At 45.1% G+C, this 16,277-nt stretch overlaps 1 protein-coding gene across 5 annotated transcripts in view; it reads right to left on the reverse strand.

The window, feature by feature from the left end:
• NDRG2 (NDRG family member 2) overlaps positions 1-16,277 on the reverse strand; it is a 193,241-nt gene that overhangs the window by 59,925 nt on the left and 117,039 nt on the right. For all 5 annotated transcript variants that reach the window (XM_069239059.1, XM_069239057.1, XM_069239058.1 and 2 more), the window contains exons 5-9: positions 15,061-15,181; positions 13,776-13,838; positions 2,018-2,078; positions 928-1,014; positions 775-831 (exon numbers count right to left, since the gene is read on the reverse strand). In XM_069239059.1, the coding sequence (XP_069095160.1) occupies positions 775-831; positions 928-1,014; positions 2,018-2,078; positions 13,776-13,838; positions 15,061-15,181 (389 nt within the window). The remainder of the gene's footprint in view (positions 1-774; positions 832-927; positions 1,015-2,017; positions 2,079-13,775; positions 13,839-15,060; positions 15,182-16,277) is intronic.

Genomic DNA, 16,277 nt, shown 5'->3' on the forward strand with positions numbered 1-16,277 from the left:
AGAGTGCTGCATCCCTCTGCAAGATATCTCACTATTTTTGACTTTTCTGAGCCTGTCAAGTCCTTCTTTTGACCCATTTTGCCAAAGGAAAGGAAGTTGCCTAATAATTATGCACACCTGATATAGGGTGTTGATGTCATTAGACCACACCCCTTCTCATTACAGAGATGCACATCACCTAATATGCTTAATTGGTAGTAGGCTTTCGAGCCTATACAGCTTGGAGTAAGACAACATGCATAAAGAGGATGATGTGGTCAAAATACTCATTTGCCTAATAATTCTGCACTCCCTGTACAGACTGGGGCAGACATACAGACAGACTGCATCAATGTGAAAGAAGACAAAAAAAAGATTTACCCTCGGAGACTCCCATGAGGAGAGCAAAAGAGCATTCCTCAAAGAAAAGGAGACCATCCCTCACAATAGGAAGGGTCCACGGATGGAGGGCAAGAGAAGCTTCTGTAGGCAATCCCCTTGCAGAAGACTTCTTCCGTGAGGGGGCACAGGGAGTAACCTACTGGAGAGGTCTTTATCCAGGAATAACAACCATCTGCAGAGGGTATCCTGCATAACGTAGGGAATAACCCTATGGGAAAAAACTTGCTAACTGAAAGAATGCCACCTGTGACCAGAAGGAAGGACAATCTGGTGAATATGGGCAGCAGTGGATCATGTGGGGACCAGTATATGCTAACAAGACAAACAAACACACAGACATGCAACACATATGCACTTCCAACGTACTTAGAAAGCTTTGTCCATGAAACTTACAGTACTGAAGAGGTGAGCGAGGATCATTTCTGCAATGGATGAGGTGAGCCCAGACAGCTGAGAAAGATAGGGGGAGATGTTATAAAAACACAAAGGCTTAAACCCTTGGAATCCACTCTCTCACCCACTAGCCAGACACTATTGTTCTGGTACCTTATGAGTAGCCCAGTCCATCCAGCCTTTGGCATTGGGATCAATGTTGATCAGAACCAAACCTTCCACATTGTCTGGGTGATTCAGCTGAAACAAAAGAGAGGCACAGAGGTTACATAATATGTGAGATCAAAGGGAGGGGAGACGGAAGCACGGCAGTAGAGATGCAGAAGAAGGTGAGGAAGGGAATGGAAATGTTGAGAGAGGAGAGGGAGGGTAGAGACTGAGAAATATAGAAATGAGACTGGATGGAAGAAATGGGAGAGTGGTGATAAGACATGAGGTGAAGAATATGAGATGCGTAAAGGGAGAATGGCAGGAAGATGAGCAGTGAGACTGCAATTGGTGAAGCAGAGCAAGGTCCTGAAAAGGGATGAGGTGTCAGCATGAGAAGGAGAGAGAGGTGAGGGGGCAAGCTGTGGGTCTGAAGTGATGAGCAGGAAGGGATATAAGACTTCAATGAGGGGGACTAAGTGACACTGGCACCCAAATATTGATTTTTATAGCTCAATGAGACCCAGACTAAGTTTTACTTAATAAAAGGTAAGCCTTCCAAATATTCCTAAGAAATATTTTTGCCGCACAACAGTAGTGAGTAACTGTTCACCTTGTAGACAGATCTATCTCAAAAACCCCATGTCCAATTACAATTTAAGTCTTACATAAATCTCTGGAAAAGCATACTTATTTTGCAACTCCACATTTAATGCTTGCACGACCACCTGCGCTGTTCCATGATTAGTAAGAATGCTCCTTTCTTTAGGTTAGTTTTAAAATACAACTAATATTACACTTTTGGTTTGTTAGCCTCATTGCGCTACTGTAGTCTTCTCTTTCCAGAATTAAAAACAATTGATTTTTGCTGTAAGTTCACAATTGTGTTATCTTAATCAGCTTTGTGAGTCCACCCAGCACGGAAAAATTCAAAGAATTCAGTGATCTGTTTTTCTGTAAAGCTATTCTTTGCAAAGGTGATTGGGAACCTGAGGTGGAGAGGAGAATGGGAGAGGTTAAGGGAAGAGAAATAGGTAAGCTAGAGAGCAGGGAAACAGGGAGCGCTACAGGGTATGACTGCCTCACTTGCGCATACCGTATATCTGGCCAAAACGTAGGCTCCGGCGCCAACACCAATCCCAATAATACTGGAGAAGCTGCACGAAAAAAAAGTTAGGATCACTACAGGTTGAGGATGTGACCTTACTACATGCAAGAGACTGATAAAATGTTACTTTGTTTTCATCCTCTTTCTTTACGCCAGCTCATTTTTTTAATCTAATTAAGCAAGGCCTGAAAGGGCTTATGAGTCCCCTAGAGCATGGATTTGAAGGTCTGACACAGTTTGTCCATAGTAGTATTTACTTTCTTCCATGTGACAGGTACACTCTGACATATTAGCCTCATGCATATGAAGGTGGCACAGAAACTAATGCATCAACCTTTGGATATTTTTAATGTCTTCTTGTATTGGGATAAGCTGCCTTTCTCAAGCCAAACTAACGGACAGCTGAGCTGACTAAGAGTTCTCTGCTACTGAAGGCTTCCACTGTCACCTACATTTCACTCTCCTAGAACATAAGTGTAATATTGCAGCTGTAGCTCAGTAAAGACATTGTGGTCTGTTAGAGGAACAAAGGTGCTGCTGTATAAATAGATCCTTCTTAGAACCACACATTTTGTATTATTGCAGCTACTGTCCTATCTAAACACAATCAAATGGTACACGGTTGACATATATGAATTGTACTGCACTGGTGAACTCTATTTCTCTTCCATTAGCACAGCATATTAAAAAGACCTTCTGTGCCTCTTTGGTGGTATGAAGCACTATTCAAATGCAATTACAAATAAAACACAAAACACGTGTAGTGTTCTGAACCATACTTTCCACCAAGCCACTATGGCCTCAATTGAGACTCCCTTTTGTACATTATTCTGTTATGGGAAGGTCCCGGTAAGCTGATACAGTAGACTCCGGTATCACTAGCTAAAGTGTAAGGCTATGAAGAAAGAGCTTGTTACTTACCTGTAACGCCCGTTCTTCAGTATTGGTATCTTTCATTCAAAAACATGCTTGAATCGTTCCACGTCCCCGAAGTGGGAGTCCCACGGTATCTTAGTATGCAGTATACATCAGTATAATAGGCTGTAAAGGAAATTGAAGGGTCAACTTAATGCCTATCTATGATTTTTTATTTTTTTTAATAAAAAAAGAAAAAGGACCAAAGTTGAACAATGACTAATCAGGCGACAGCACCCTTAGAACACTCCCAACAGAGACCTCTTCCCTCAGATTTTCCAAGCACTAGTGGAATAGAGCTCAGTGGCCAAGAAGGAGAGCTTCTAAGGGGAGGAAGGTGGGCCGCATGTGAATCTATGAAAGATACCAATACTGGAGAACAGGAGTTGCAGGTAAGTAACAAGTTCGTTCTCATGTTTTAGGGTACTTTTCATAGATTCATATGCTTGAATCAGAATAGTTAGCAGTGCAATACGTTAGCAATAAAAAACATGATTATGACAGCAGATTGTAGGTACAACATTACACATTGTATGGTAACGGGCTCGCCTTATTGGAAAAGATGCCTAAGTACCACTTGACCCATGGCTGTATCAATGCTCTGTGCCGAATCCAGACAGTAGGGCTAGGTGAAAGTGTGCCTGCTTTTCCTAGTTGCAGCACAGCATATACTTTCGATGGGCACCCAAGCAAATAAAGCCGCTGTAGCAGAAACTGCTCTCGTACAGTGTGCTTTAGTTTTTTTTTTTAACTGAAAGGCGTCCCTGGCTTAGAATGAAAGAACTGAATGGCTGATAAAATCCGTATTGCTATGGTGGGCTTGGAGACCAGTCCACCCTTGTTATTGTTGCCATAGGCCACAAAAAGTTGATCAGTAGTATAAATATGCTTTGTGCGATGTAAGCAAAACTTTAAACATCTCTGGACATCAAGACTATGAAGATGTTTTCCACTGGTGTTTGAGGATTGGGGAAAAAAAGTCTTAAGCATAACCAGTTGCTTTAGATGAAAATCATCGGGAACCTTTGGTATGAACTTGGGATTAGTGCGAAGAAGTACCATGGTGTCTGAATTGTAAGAAACATCCCTTAATAGTGCAAGCTTGAAGTTTGCTTACTCTTCTAGTGAAAGAGCCAGTAACAACGCCACCTTTCTAGTAAGGAACTTCAGTTCTGCCCTATGGATTAGCTCAAATAGACTTTTAACCAGTTGGGAATGGCACAGTGTTAAACTGCCATGCAGATGGCAGTGACTTTATTGGAGGATATGCCCTGAAGAGTCCTTTAAGGAATTAGAAAATTAATCTGTGCAACCACAAGTAAGGAAATCCTAAAGTTTGCCTCTATCTGGAAAATGCACCCAGACGCACTTTGACAGAGGGATGCGCTAGACCGGATTTGGCTAGCGACGGCAAACATGGAAACCCCCGTTTGGAAGACTATGTGATAGAATGTACGTTCGATTTCTCGCACCAAATACAAAATCGCTTCCATTTGATGCGATATGCTTTGCTGGTAGAATCTGCTCTGGCCTTTCCAAGAATACTCCTACAAATCTCTGCAATGGCTAGGTGCTAAAGCTCATGGTACTTAAGAGTCAAGCTGATAAATGCAGAGAAATGGGGTCTGGATGAAGGACCTGCTAGTTGCTCATCAAGAACAAGCCTACTTGGAGCTCGAGTTGAATGTGGTTGCCCTCCGACAATATGAGGAGCTCCGTAAACCAGTGTTGTCTTGGCCATTGTGGAGCAATGATTATCAACCGGCATGGTTCCCTTTTGATTTTCCTGAGAAGCCTGGGAAGAAGTGGGATTGAGGGAAAAGCGTAGGCATAAATTCCGGACCATTCCATCGAAAGAGCATTCCCCCAGGAACTCTTGTGAGGGTACCTGCTGGCGTAAAACCAACATTTCTTGTTCTCTTGTAATGTAAAAAGATTTAGTTTGCCCCATCACTGAAGTATGGCATCCAGGACCAGTTGGTTAAATTCCCATTTGTGACAACTGGGTTGTTCAGTCCAAGGTGTCTGCAACAGAATTGTGTACTCCTGGGAGATGTTCTGTTCTTATGGTCACTGGATGACGTAGTGCCCACTGCCAGATAGTTTGAGCTTCTTGAGACAGAATCTTGCATCTTGTACATTCATGTTTCTTGAGATAATGCATACTCGTGTTGTCTGTCCTTATTAAAACAGAGAAGCCCTTAATCGTTCGGCAAGAAATCTTGAAAAGCCGACGAGATTGCTCTGAGCTCAAGGAAGTTAATATGAATTCTGGAATGCTTTGGAGTCCACGTGCCCTGACTTTGTAGGTTTTGCAAGGGAGCTCCCACCCTTGTAGAGAAGCGTCTGTTGTAATGACGTATTCCAAAAGGGGAGGGAGGAATGTCAATCCTGCAGAGGTTGCTGGAGCTTGTCCACCAGAGAAGAGCTGCTTTCACCACAGGAGTGATCTGGATGATGTCATCAAATTGTCCATCAACCAGGAGCCACTATGCCTCCAGTTAGTCTTGGAAAGCTCGCATTTTGAGACAAGCAGGAGGCACTAGGAGAATGGCTGAAGACATCATCGCAAGTAGAGATTTGATCAGATGAACTGAGGCGCACTTTTTTATTTTAAGGGAGCAGGCCAGAACAGAGTTTCTGTTGCCTGTCTTTGGGCAAGAATGCCTTGCCGAGCAATATATCTAGAGTGGCTCCTAGAAAGGCTATCCATGTCCAAGGCAAAAGGAGAGACTTCTGGAAGTTGACTGTGAGCCCAGGATTTGAAAGAGGTGAAGACACCTGGAAGTATCCTTCGATGCCTGTTGGGAAGATGAAGCCTTCATCAGTCAGTCATTGAGGTATGGGAAAACGTGAAGGCCTTGTTGCCACAGGTGAGCTGCCACTGGGGTGAGATATTTTGTAAATATCCAGGGTGCGGATTGGAGACCAAAGGAAAGGACTTTGAACTGGTAATGACTACTGGCTACTGTGAATCTGAGGAATTTGTGATGCCTGGGATAGATGGTAACATGGAAATAGGCTTCATGGAGAAAGAGGCTGGTAAGAAAATCTCTGTGGTTGAGAAGGTGGAGAATTTCCTAGAGGAAAACCACACTGAAAGATTGCTTATTTAGGTACTTTATGAGTTTCTCAAGGTTGAGAGTGGGGTGCCACTCCCCTGAATTCTTCCTCCCTAGGAAAAAAGGGAGTAAGATCCCTCTCCTTTTTGAGAGTGTAGAACCTGCTCCATGGCCCCTTTTGACAACATGGCTAAAACCTCCTTGCGAAGAAGATGAAAATGAGATGGGAGGAGTTTTGTTGGTGGAGCTTGAGGTGGAAGCTGAGTGAATATGGCCATGCGCGATGAGATCTAGGACTTATTTGTCTGTAGTTATTCTGCTCCAGTGATGCAAGCACTGGGAAATTCTGATACCCACCGAAGGATGAGCAGGGGTTGTAGATAGTACACTGAGGTTGTCACTGCTTCCTCGCAGTATCCCTGGCAGATGCAGCCGGTCTCCTTCATGGTTGTTGTTTAGAATATACTGCTAATGGTGCTGCTCAATAGGATTGATGCTGTTGATAACGGGCTGAAAGGACTGCTGGTAGGATTATGGTTATCATCTCTGGAATCTTACACAGTAAGAGTAAGATCCGGGACCACGAGCTCCGCATAAAGGGGTCTTACGGAACTGGAGAGTTCCTAGGGATCGAGCTGTTTCAGTGTCCCTCTTTATGGCCTGCAGGGCATCATCAACATGTTGGCTGTCAAAAAGCATATCAAGCAAGCGGCTGGGTGGTAGAAGCAACACTTTACCAGGAGATGTGTATTCAGGGGGAATACTTTCTGTAGATGGCAATATTCTCACCAACTGTAGCATCTACGGTGTGTGTGCAAAAGCAACACTGGTGGTTTCTTCTACTTGAACTCTGGCTACAAGGACATTTCCGATGGCTGTGCCGTCGATGAGGATACTCACGCTGATGCAGTCAGCGGTGTTGGTATAGTCTGTGTCGAAGTCATTCTCATCGTCAAGGTGGACATCAACAGAGTGGCATAGGTGCGAAATTCCTATAGCCCAACGCCAAGTACATGGTGTTTGGGATCAAGGACAACAAGTTTTCATGTCTTTGCCCTCGGGACAAGCAGGTACAACCACCTGCAGTACAAACCCCTGGGCTGCCAGTTTACAGGGAAGGGAAATGTCTGCAGTTGAGGTAATATTTGTGTTTGAAAGTTAATGTTGTTCGAACTTGTATTTATGGTTCATTAATGAAAACCCTTTATTATTAGGGTGAGTGCTCTAAATAAACGTTGTAAGTTCACACTGTACTGACAGTGGTCCCAGTAAAAAATAAATAAATAACGTGTAGACACGTTTGAAAAGTTTAACATTATGAAGCTACGTATAATGCTCCCAAAATGCTCTGATTAGATGCAAATGTTTGCAGAAGCTTGCAAGTAAGATTAATGATTTTTTGCTGTGAAAATGAAATGTTCAGAAAAAATGCTATTTGAAAAAAGAAAAAAAAAAACGTTTTGCTAAATTACTGTGACATTATAGGTACTATTTTTTTCAAGCCGCATTCAGTAAAATGTTCTGATGCATGCTAGTATTTCCCCCAAAATATTCATGGAAAATCATTTTCAACAAGATTATGGGAAACGTGTAAATAAACAAGCGCTGGCAAAACCAACCGATCCAGCATTTGTTGTCAGTCTTTTGGTTTTGTCAATGTGTGTCTTATTTTGAAATGGCTTTTGTAACACTTTAGGGTTGTGGGAGCTGCCAGGCACTCACCATTGTAACAAAAACATTGGCAAAAAGCACAAAGGAGTCCCTGGCACTAAACATAACTACTTTGTGTGCCAATATGCTCCTTGTGGAAGAGCAGAAAACTATCACTCACAGAAAAAAGCCAGTCGATAGATGAACAGAGAGAAATAGAATCTGAATAAAAACAAAATGTCTTAGTTAATGCTAGACTTGATTGGGGGCCCAATTCTTTGAGAAAGTCACAAAAGTGCACACATGGTATATGTCTTTGCATTAATGGCCTTCATGAACTCACAAGAATTTACAAAAGTAGACCAGGAAATCGTACTTCTAGAAAATATTTAAAAACTATATTTTAACACAAGCAAATATGCATGTGCAGATTTTCTCATGGGGAAATCTACTGTGTTTACAAGTTCACTTTCCCTCTCACCACTTTTGTCGCAACCCTGGAAGAAAAGAACATCTACTTCTGCGCTGTCAGGAGTAAAGTTCCAACCTTTCTCAGGATGGGAATAGATTAGAGAATAGCTGGTAAAAATCCTTAAAACATGCAAGTTAGTAGGTTTGCACAGACTCAAAGGCATTCCAGCCCTGGAACTATTGCTTACTGCTTCCTCCAGCATGTAGATCTGCGGAAAGGTGGCAAAATAAGGCTACAGAGGGCTGGGTCTGGTAGGTGTTTCCTAATGGCAGCATACCCAAGTCCAAAAAGTACAGCTGCTCACCATTGCAGGAGGGACAATATTTGGAGTCAGCCAAGCTCTCTTGGCCCATATGTAAAATCAAAACCCAAAAGAGCCAAATGTCCTCTTCCTTGCCACTAGGATGAGGTGCTTCCGTCTGCAGGGGACACAAAGACTGTTGCCTCCTTCGGTTGGGGTGGGTTTCATAACCATGTCCAGGGTGTTAGGCAGCCCCCATTTCTCCATTTAAAAAACAAATGCTTCCCTGGTGTCTAGTGGGCTTTCTACCCGCACAGGGGTGCAGATCAGGGGTAATAATCCCCATCCACCACCTAAGAGGGGGCAGAAAAACAGTACCCATTGATGTTGAATAGAGTAGGGGCATTGTCATGACCATTCTGGGCAGACCCTACACTACCAAAAAAAAAAAAAAAATCCCTGGTTCCTAGTGGGCTTTCTGCTCCACCCCTCCAGCTGCTGGGAAGGGGAAGGCAGATGGGGGACTACTGTCCCAATTTGCGCCCCCCCCGGGGGGGGGAGAAAGACTGTGCTGATCTTTTTTGGGGAGGGATGGTGGCCCATTCTGGTTAGCCCCATCCCTAGATGAATAACAAAAAAAAAAAAAGTCCCAGGTGCCTAATGGGGTTTCTGCCCCCCAGGTGGCAAGATCTGGGGCTACTGCCCCCATTCGCCCCTCGGGGAGGGGGCAGAAAGACTGTGCCTATTTCTAGGAGTGGTGAGGGCATTACAATGCCCATTCAGGGCAGCCCCCACCCCTAAACATACACAAATGAATCCCTGGTTCCTAGTGGGATTTCTGCACCCCTGGGGTGAGGGGGGTCAGATCAGGGGCGATTGCCCCCATTTGTCCTCCAAGGAGAGGGCAAAGAGACTGTGCCTATTTCTGGGTGGGGGCATTACAATGACAATTTAGGCCATTCCCAACCCCTAAATTTACATTAAAAAAGTCCCTAGTGACTAGTGGACTTTCTGCCCCCCAAGGTGGGCAGATTGAGAGATATTGCCCCTACCTGCCCCTCGGGTGGGGGAGGCAGAAAGACTAGAAAGACTGTGCCTATTTCTGGGAGAGGTGGGGCCTTTCAGGGCAGCCCCCACCCCTAAACGTACATACAAAATTAATTCCCAGTTCCTAGTGCGTTTTCTGCCCCCATTGGGGGGTGGGTGAAGCAGCAGATCAGGGGTGATTGTCCCCATCTGCCCCTGGGGTGGGGTGGGTCACAAAAAAGACTGCACCTGTTTCCGGAAGGGTTGGGTTTACAACGTCCAATCAGGGCAGCCCCCACCCCTAAAGTAATAAAAATAATCCCTGGTTCCTAGTGGGATTTCTGTCCCCCGTGGGGTGTGTGTGTGTGTGTGTGTGTGTGTGTTGGAAGGCGGGGAAGAGGTGGAAAGACCGACTATGCCCAAAAAAAAAAAACGGGGAGCAAAATCCCTAGTCCAAGAGGCTGCTTCCCCCTCCCTGGTGCCTGGTGGTTGGATCCCTCCGGTCAGAGAGTTAAAGAGGATTGAGGCATTCTGGAAGCAAGTATTCTCTTCAGCCAGTTCGGCTCTGCAATCAGTCAACGCAGTTTGCCTGTTGGGTTGATGTGCCAACAACCTTCGGGACATGGTTAGCAATATCCTGCCAGCAGTTCTGGGGGATGGTTAGGACATGGCCAAATAAATATTTTGTCCTAGCCTAGAGTCAAGTGATTTTTTGGACTGAGCACTGCGTATCACGGTAGTGCTCGGCCATCACACTCTGATGCAGTCCACAGGATTCTCAGAGGTTGTGAAGGCATCCCTTATGGATAGCCCCTGCAACAGATTCTGCTTGTTTAGTGACAAAGCTGATATTGCTCTAGAGAAGTTTAAAGAAAGATGCCACACAGTAGTCACCAAACTTCTTTCCTGGCCAGGGACAGGGATCCAGCAGGCACTGCACAGGCCCCCAAGGGGAGCAATCTTTCAAGTCCGGCTTAACCGTAGCATCAGCTGCTAAGCAGTTTTAGTTTCCCCTTAGATGCATATGCCCACCCTGTAGAAGGCAGGATCCAACAATCCCTCCCAGGGTGAAAAGCCATCACGTGTAAGAGGGTGGTCCCTCCAGATCACCCGTTTATTTCCAATACACTGCAGCTCCCTCCCACTTCAGAGCTGCTTTCAGAGGAGCATCTTTGTCTTTCTGCAAGAGGCCCAAGCTCTACTGCCCAAAGGGGCCACAGAGAAAGATACAGCTTGGAAAGGGAGGAGCAAGATGCTGTTCCTCTGATTTTCTTGTGCCAAAAAAAAGGATAGAGGCCTCTGTCCCATTTCAGACCTTAATCTCTGAATCCGTCCTTGAAGGCATTCAAAGTGCTCTGGTCCAGGTTCAACCTGCCCTAGATCTGGAGTCTAGATGGTAACCTTGGACATGCAGGGTGCATATTTTCATACAAACAACTTTACCTGCAGTTTAAGGCGAAACTGGTTGAGCTTGCTGTGTTCCCTTCCAGCCTCTCCTGCATCCCCTGGGTGTTCTCAGAAGTGATGGCTGTAGTTGTAGCCCATCTTTTGAGACTGAGGATACCAGTCTTTCCCAAACCAGATGACAGGTTGTTGAGGATGGGCTTACCACAGTCCGTCGTGGACTACCTTCAGACAACAGCGAACCTCCTGACATCATTGGTATTTTCGATTAACATGTCAAAGCCATACCTGACTCCTTTGCAAGCAAGACACTGCAGGGTCCTGTACACGAAGACGTCAAAGTTGGCTGGAGCATAAGGGCATCTCTTGTTTGTGAAGCACCATGCAGGATCTTTAAACACCAGGGAAGATGAGCTAAGCCAATGAAGCCTGGCGTGTCTCAGATGGTGGAGGCATCCTCAGGAGGCACAGGGCATCTTTTAACAGTGGAGTGAAGCTGGGATGGATCATCTTGCCACTTTAAAGAATGTGCAGTATTAACACTGTTGCACACTCGATTGTCCAAGAAAGCTCTCTCTCAGAGACATGTTCCAAATAGATTGAAGCATGGGACTCCAGTATGCCTTTCCTCCTCAGGAATAACCCAGATCAACTCATCCTAGTCATTCGGGATTGGAGAGCCTGGCAGTTGGAACTGCTGATCATGGGCATGTGTCCTCCGGTAAGGCTATTGCTTCAGGTTTGTGGCTGAGGTAGGGCAGGACTTTACACCTGAGCCATCTACACCTCTATGTGCGTAGACTAAGCAGTATCAGCTGACTGAGTTAGATCTCTCTCCAGAGATCGTGGATGTCACCTTTACTGCCAGTCACCCCATTCTTGCAGCGCACTGGGACAACTTTGTGGCCCGCTGTGGAGGCTGTAACACAGACCTCTTACAAGTCTAAGTGTCTGATGTTTTGGATGTTCGATTTGTCTTTGGGCCATCATCGCCTTGCTGTGGGCACACAAAGATTTTTTCTTGGCCCTTTGCCATTTTATTGTTTTTCGGATCAACGGTAATTGTTCCAATCACCCATTGTGTTGAACCTTTTAAAAGGTTTGACATAATATTCCTCTCAAACTGTTTTTGGTGCCACACTGGGACCTTAACTTGGTGCTGACGTTTTTCTAATGCATCCCCTTTGAACCAATGCACAGTTGCTTATGTGTCTTATGACTTATAATAATTATCTTCCTCATTGCAATCACTTTAGCTCGTTGCCCCTTGAAGAAAGGAAGAGACTCCATAGGCGGGACCTCAAATGGGCTATAAGCTTTTATAATGATCGCGCAATGGACCATAATGTGGACAATCAGCTTTTTATGGGGTTCTCAGTGGAAAAAGGCAAGACGGTGCAGAAAAGGGCTCTGTTGAGGTGGATCATTCGCTGCATCAGGATCTGCTAAGCACTGGTCATAAATCAGCCTCTGGAAGAGTGGACAGCCCGTTCCACCAAGGTTAAGGCTGCTAGTACTGTAATGGCATGTGGACTGACTGACCTTGAAATCTGCTAGGCTGAGATATGGGTGTTGGTACACATGTCCAGGAAGCACTACCTTTTTGAATGCCAGATTCTACAAGAAAGAACATTTTGCATGTTAGGTGTTGCAAGACTTCTCGTCTAGGTCCACCTTTGGGAAAGGCTGCTCGCGTATCTATTGTAAAGGTGAGAAATCTGTGGTTAGAAATATCTATCAGAAAAGTTACCTTCAATAATGCTCCCTCTGGTAGATATCATATCAAACTGCAAATCTGTCACTGCCCTCTCACCTTCCAGTTCAGTTGAGTGGCCTTTTTTTACCACCTACCGGTCCTAGCAATTGTTTTGTGATCAGTGTTGGAGGGCATTGAAAGAATCATCCAAGAAAATGGCGCCAGCAAGCGGGTTGGTGCTTATATGCAGCTCCCCTCTGTCACATCCAGAATGGAAGAAAGCCTACACTGAACCACACAGCGCCACCTAGCGTTATGCAGGAAAAGTGAAAAAAAGAAATTCCAGACCCAGTCTGGGGCCTGTGGATAATCTAACAGTGAGGAATTTGTAGTCAGATCGAGTATTCACCAGACAGAGTGTTATTGAAAGTAAGTAGCTTGTTCTTTCACATATTTGTAATTTGATAATTTTATGTTAACGATTGCAATTTTATTTGAAATTAATACCATAACCAACACCAAGGCCTGCTCAATCAAGCCAGTGGTGAAGACAACAACCCTTATTGTTTCTTTTGGAAAAGTTATGCCAGATTCCATAGGCCTGATCTGTTCTGTTTATTATGAGACATTATGACAAAGCTGTTAGGCCCGACTTTGTGAAACGTGATAAAGCAACAGGCTTTTAAGAATGGATGTGCTTACACTGTGTAAATTCTGTATACAGCACTAGGAAAGGGTTTTTGATTCGGTGACCTACCCAAACAAAATGTGAGGACAGAAGATGTTCACTATGATAATCCTTATTAGACTGTCATAGGAAAGATGTTATGTTGTTTTGACAACTGTAATTTTGCACATGTGATTTTACTATGGTAAACCCCATGGTCACATTGTGGGAATGCTTACCTCCAAAACAGTAGGTCTACTGCTATATTGACAAGACACTGGTAAAAAAGGATGAGCGTTTCTTATGAAACATTATGACAAAGGCAGGAGATTGGACTTCTTTATTTTGACAAGCATATGTTAACGTCAATAGGCATTTATGAGTGGATTGCTATTACTTTGTATTTACGCCTACAGATGGTTATTTTGCTACAGGACATCTTGGTTTATCGTAATAGGCAAGGATTTTGGTGCTGGGTACCCCCTCTGACAACCCGTAGGACAGGAGAGTTACACTGTCAGAGTGCAAGAATAAGACTGAAAAAAACTGCAGGCATGCACAGGTCTTTGTTTGGTTGGTCTTGAACCAGGTCAAAGACGAACATGACACTCACTTTAGGTATTGCAGCACAGTGGGAATGGTATCAGCCAGCTGGTCCAGAGAGGGGTACTGATACCTGTAACAAAGAAGACAGAGTCATGGTCAGGAGACAGGAGTGGAGGGAACAGGAGAGATGGGATGCAGCACAGAGACAGGCAGGAAAGAGGTCAGATGTGAGAGGCATGGATGAAAGAGGGCACACCAGAGTATCGAGCCTCTGAACAGACAGGGAGAGGTGGGCCAGGGAAAGTCGGACACAAGCAAAGAGAGGGTTAGGAATGAAACAAGGAGAACATGAGAGAGGGGGGGAGCACAAGAATGATTGAGAGAGAGTGTGTAGAGGAGGAAAGCTGATGGGAGGGAGACCAACTGGGACAGAAAGAAAGGAGGTGCAGAAAAAAAGGGTCAGGACAGAGGAAAGAAGAATCAGGCACTGAAAGAAAAGGGTAGCACGAGAAAAAGCAAGTAAAGGTGAGAAAAAGATGGATGGGTGGGGTGAGTGTATGAGAGAGATGGATAGGGTAGAAAGTGGAGGAAGAGGAGAGCACAATGGTGAGATAAAGATGGATGATTATAAAGCACAACAAAGAGAGGAGTGACAGCAGAAATTGGGGCAGGAATGAGCTCGGGGGGAATGGAAAAAATAGGAACGTGGAGTATTGCAAGAAAATGTGAAGACGCTGAAGGGAAAACAGTACATAGATGAGTAAAAGGGGATGAAGGAGCAAGGCATGGTAGATAGGAAGTAAAACAATTGGGTCAGAAGTTGAGGAGGCAGGCCAGACTGAGAAAAGGGCAGAAGAGGAGAGGAGGAAAAACTGGGGAATTGCAAGCTGCCTAGTCGACCCTGTCCATACACACTCACAGATAGACTACTCTGTCCGCTAGAGCATACCCAAGGAGTGAAACCACTTCTTCTAGCCAAACATTAGCTACCCCAGAAAGAGGGGACCACTTTTGGTCCCTGCAGACTACACAAACAAACAGCATCCTGCAAACCCCCCAGTTATGCATACACCATGGATGGACAACAGCCAACCTACACCCCAGTAAGTACCTCAAATAGACAGCTGCCACTCTACTGCTATTACAGACATACCCAAACGGTATGGATCACTTCTCATGCCAGCTTATATAAAGTGTATGGCTGGACTGCTCTCATCAGGTTTTCCATTGATCCCAGCGATCTACAGCAGTACTGCTACTCACCTGTACATATTTTAGTGTTATAGAACACCCCACCCACCCTCACAAACATAAGAATTTACAGCATCCCCTTGCCTGCAATCTGTACATACCCCAAAGGATAGGTAGCAGCCCCCTCTTCCTGTCCAGGGGCATCGATGTGGCAGACCACAAAATTCTTTACGATCTCATGCATGTCATCATATTGGAAGAGAGTCTCAAAGCAGGTCTTATCTAGAAAAGAAGGTTAATGAAAGGTTACTGCATGTAGCTCCAAGAGGATACGCACAGCTACAGGGCCTGGTGTTACAGCACTGGCAGGGTCAGGCAGCAGCAAATGGGTTTTGAACAACGGCTTCTGAGGTTGTGTGCTGGGAGTGACCTGCACGACGGTGTGGGAGTGACCTGCACGACGGTGTAGGAGTGCTAGCTGAGGTAGATGGTGCAGGAAAACCTGCTGTGGGGCAGCTATATGGAAAAACAACTCTGGCAAATGGTGCAGTAGAACTTGTAATTGGGGCGCTATAGGGAAAGGTGCAGGAGCGCTGAATGCGGGACCTGGTACAGAGGTTAGGTCTCGGATGGTGGAGTATGCTCCCTGGCCGGGGTAACGCGATTAGACTCTACGGTGGGTAGCACAGGAGCGCTGCTTCTAAAAGCACTGGGAGAGGGGTGCCTACGGAAGGCAGAGGCGGCATAAGCAGTGCCAGTAACAGTTGTCTTGTGGTTTGAGATCTGTTACAGCAGACACTTGGTATACCCAGCCCTGCCATTTGGAAGTTGGTCTAAACAACTAATCTAGAAATGTGAAAAGGTTACCCCTCCCTCCCCCGGGTGAATGCCTTCAGGGTACAGCTGAGCCAACTTCTCTCTAGGACACGGATTAAAACAGTGCCCTTGAGCAGCTGTCACCGACAGGCTGGTAACCCATCCCTGGATGTCAGCTCTACGTCTAGAGGAGGATGAATGGATTACATGCAAATGCATTCATGTGTTTATGTTCCATTGTGTAATCCATGTAAAACTACAATACTCATTACATGCAAATCTCATTCTCCTCATTCTCCGCACTATGAGGCTATTCAGCTACAGTGGACCATGAAGTCCTTGAAAGCCACTAGGAGGAAGGAATACAGCACAGCTCAGACTTCGTTCAGGTCATTATTATCTACAAGGTCCACAGTGCCAAGACCGAGTTCTTTCATTTCAGTGTGTGGTAACTGGCATTTTCGGTCAAAGCGCACTTCAATATTTGTGTCCCCCTGTTTGCTATTCCTTAGAGCTTCAGTATAAGATGTATGGTGATGACACAAATTCAGGTGTCAGTCAA

Source organism: Pleurodeles waltl, chromosome 6 (genome assembly GCF_031143425.1).
Source record: "Pleurodeles waltl isolate 20211129_DDA chromosome 6, aPleWal1.hap1.20221129, whole genome shotgun sequence".
Taxonomy (NCBI): Eukaryota; Metazoa; Chordata; class Amphibia; order Caudata; family Salamandridae; genus Pleurodeles; species Pleurodeles waltl.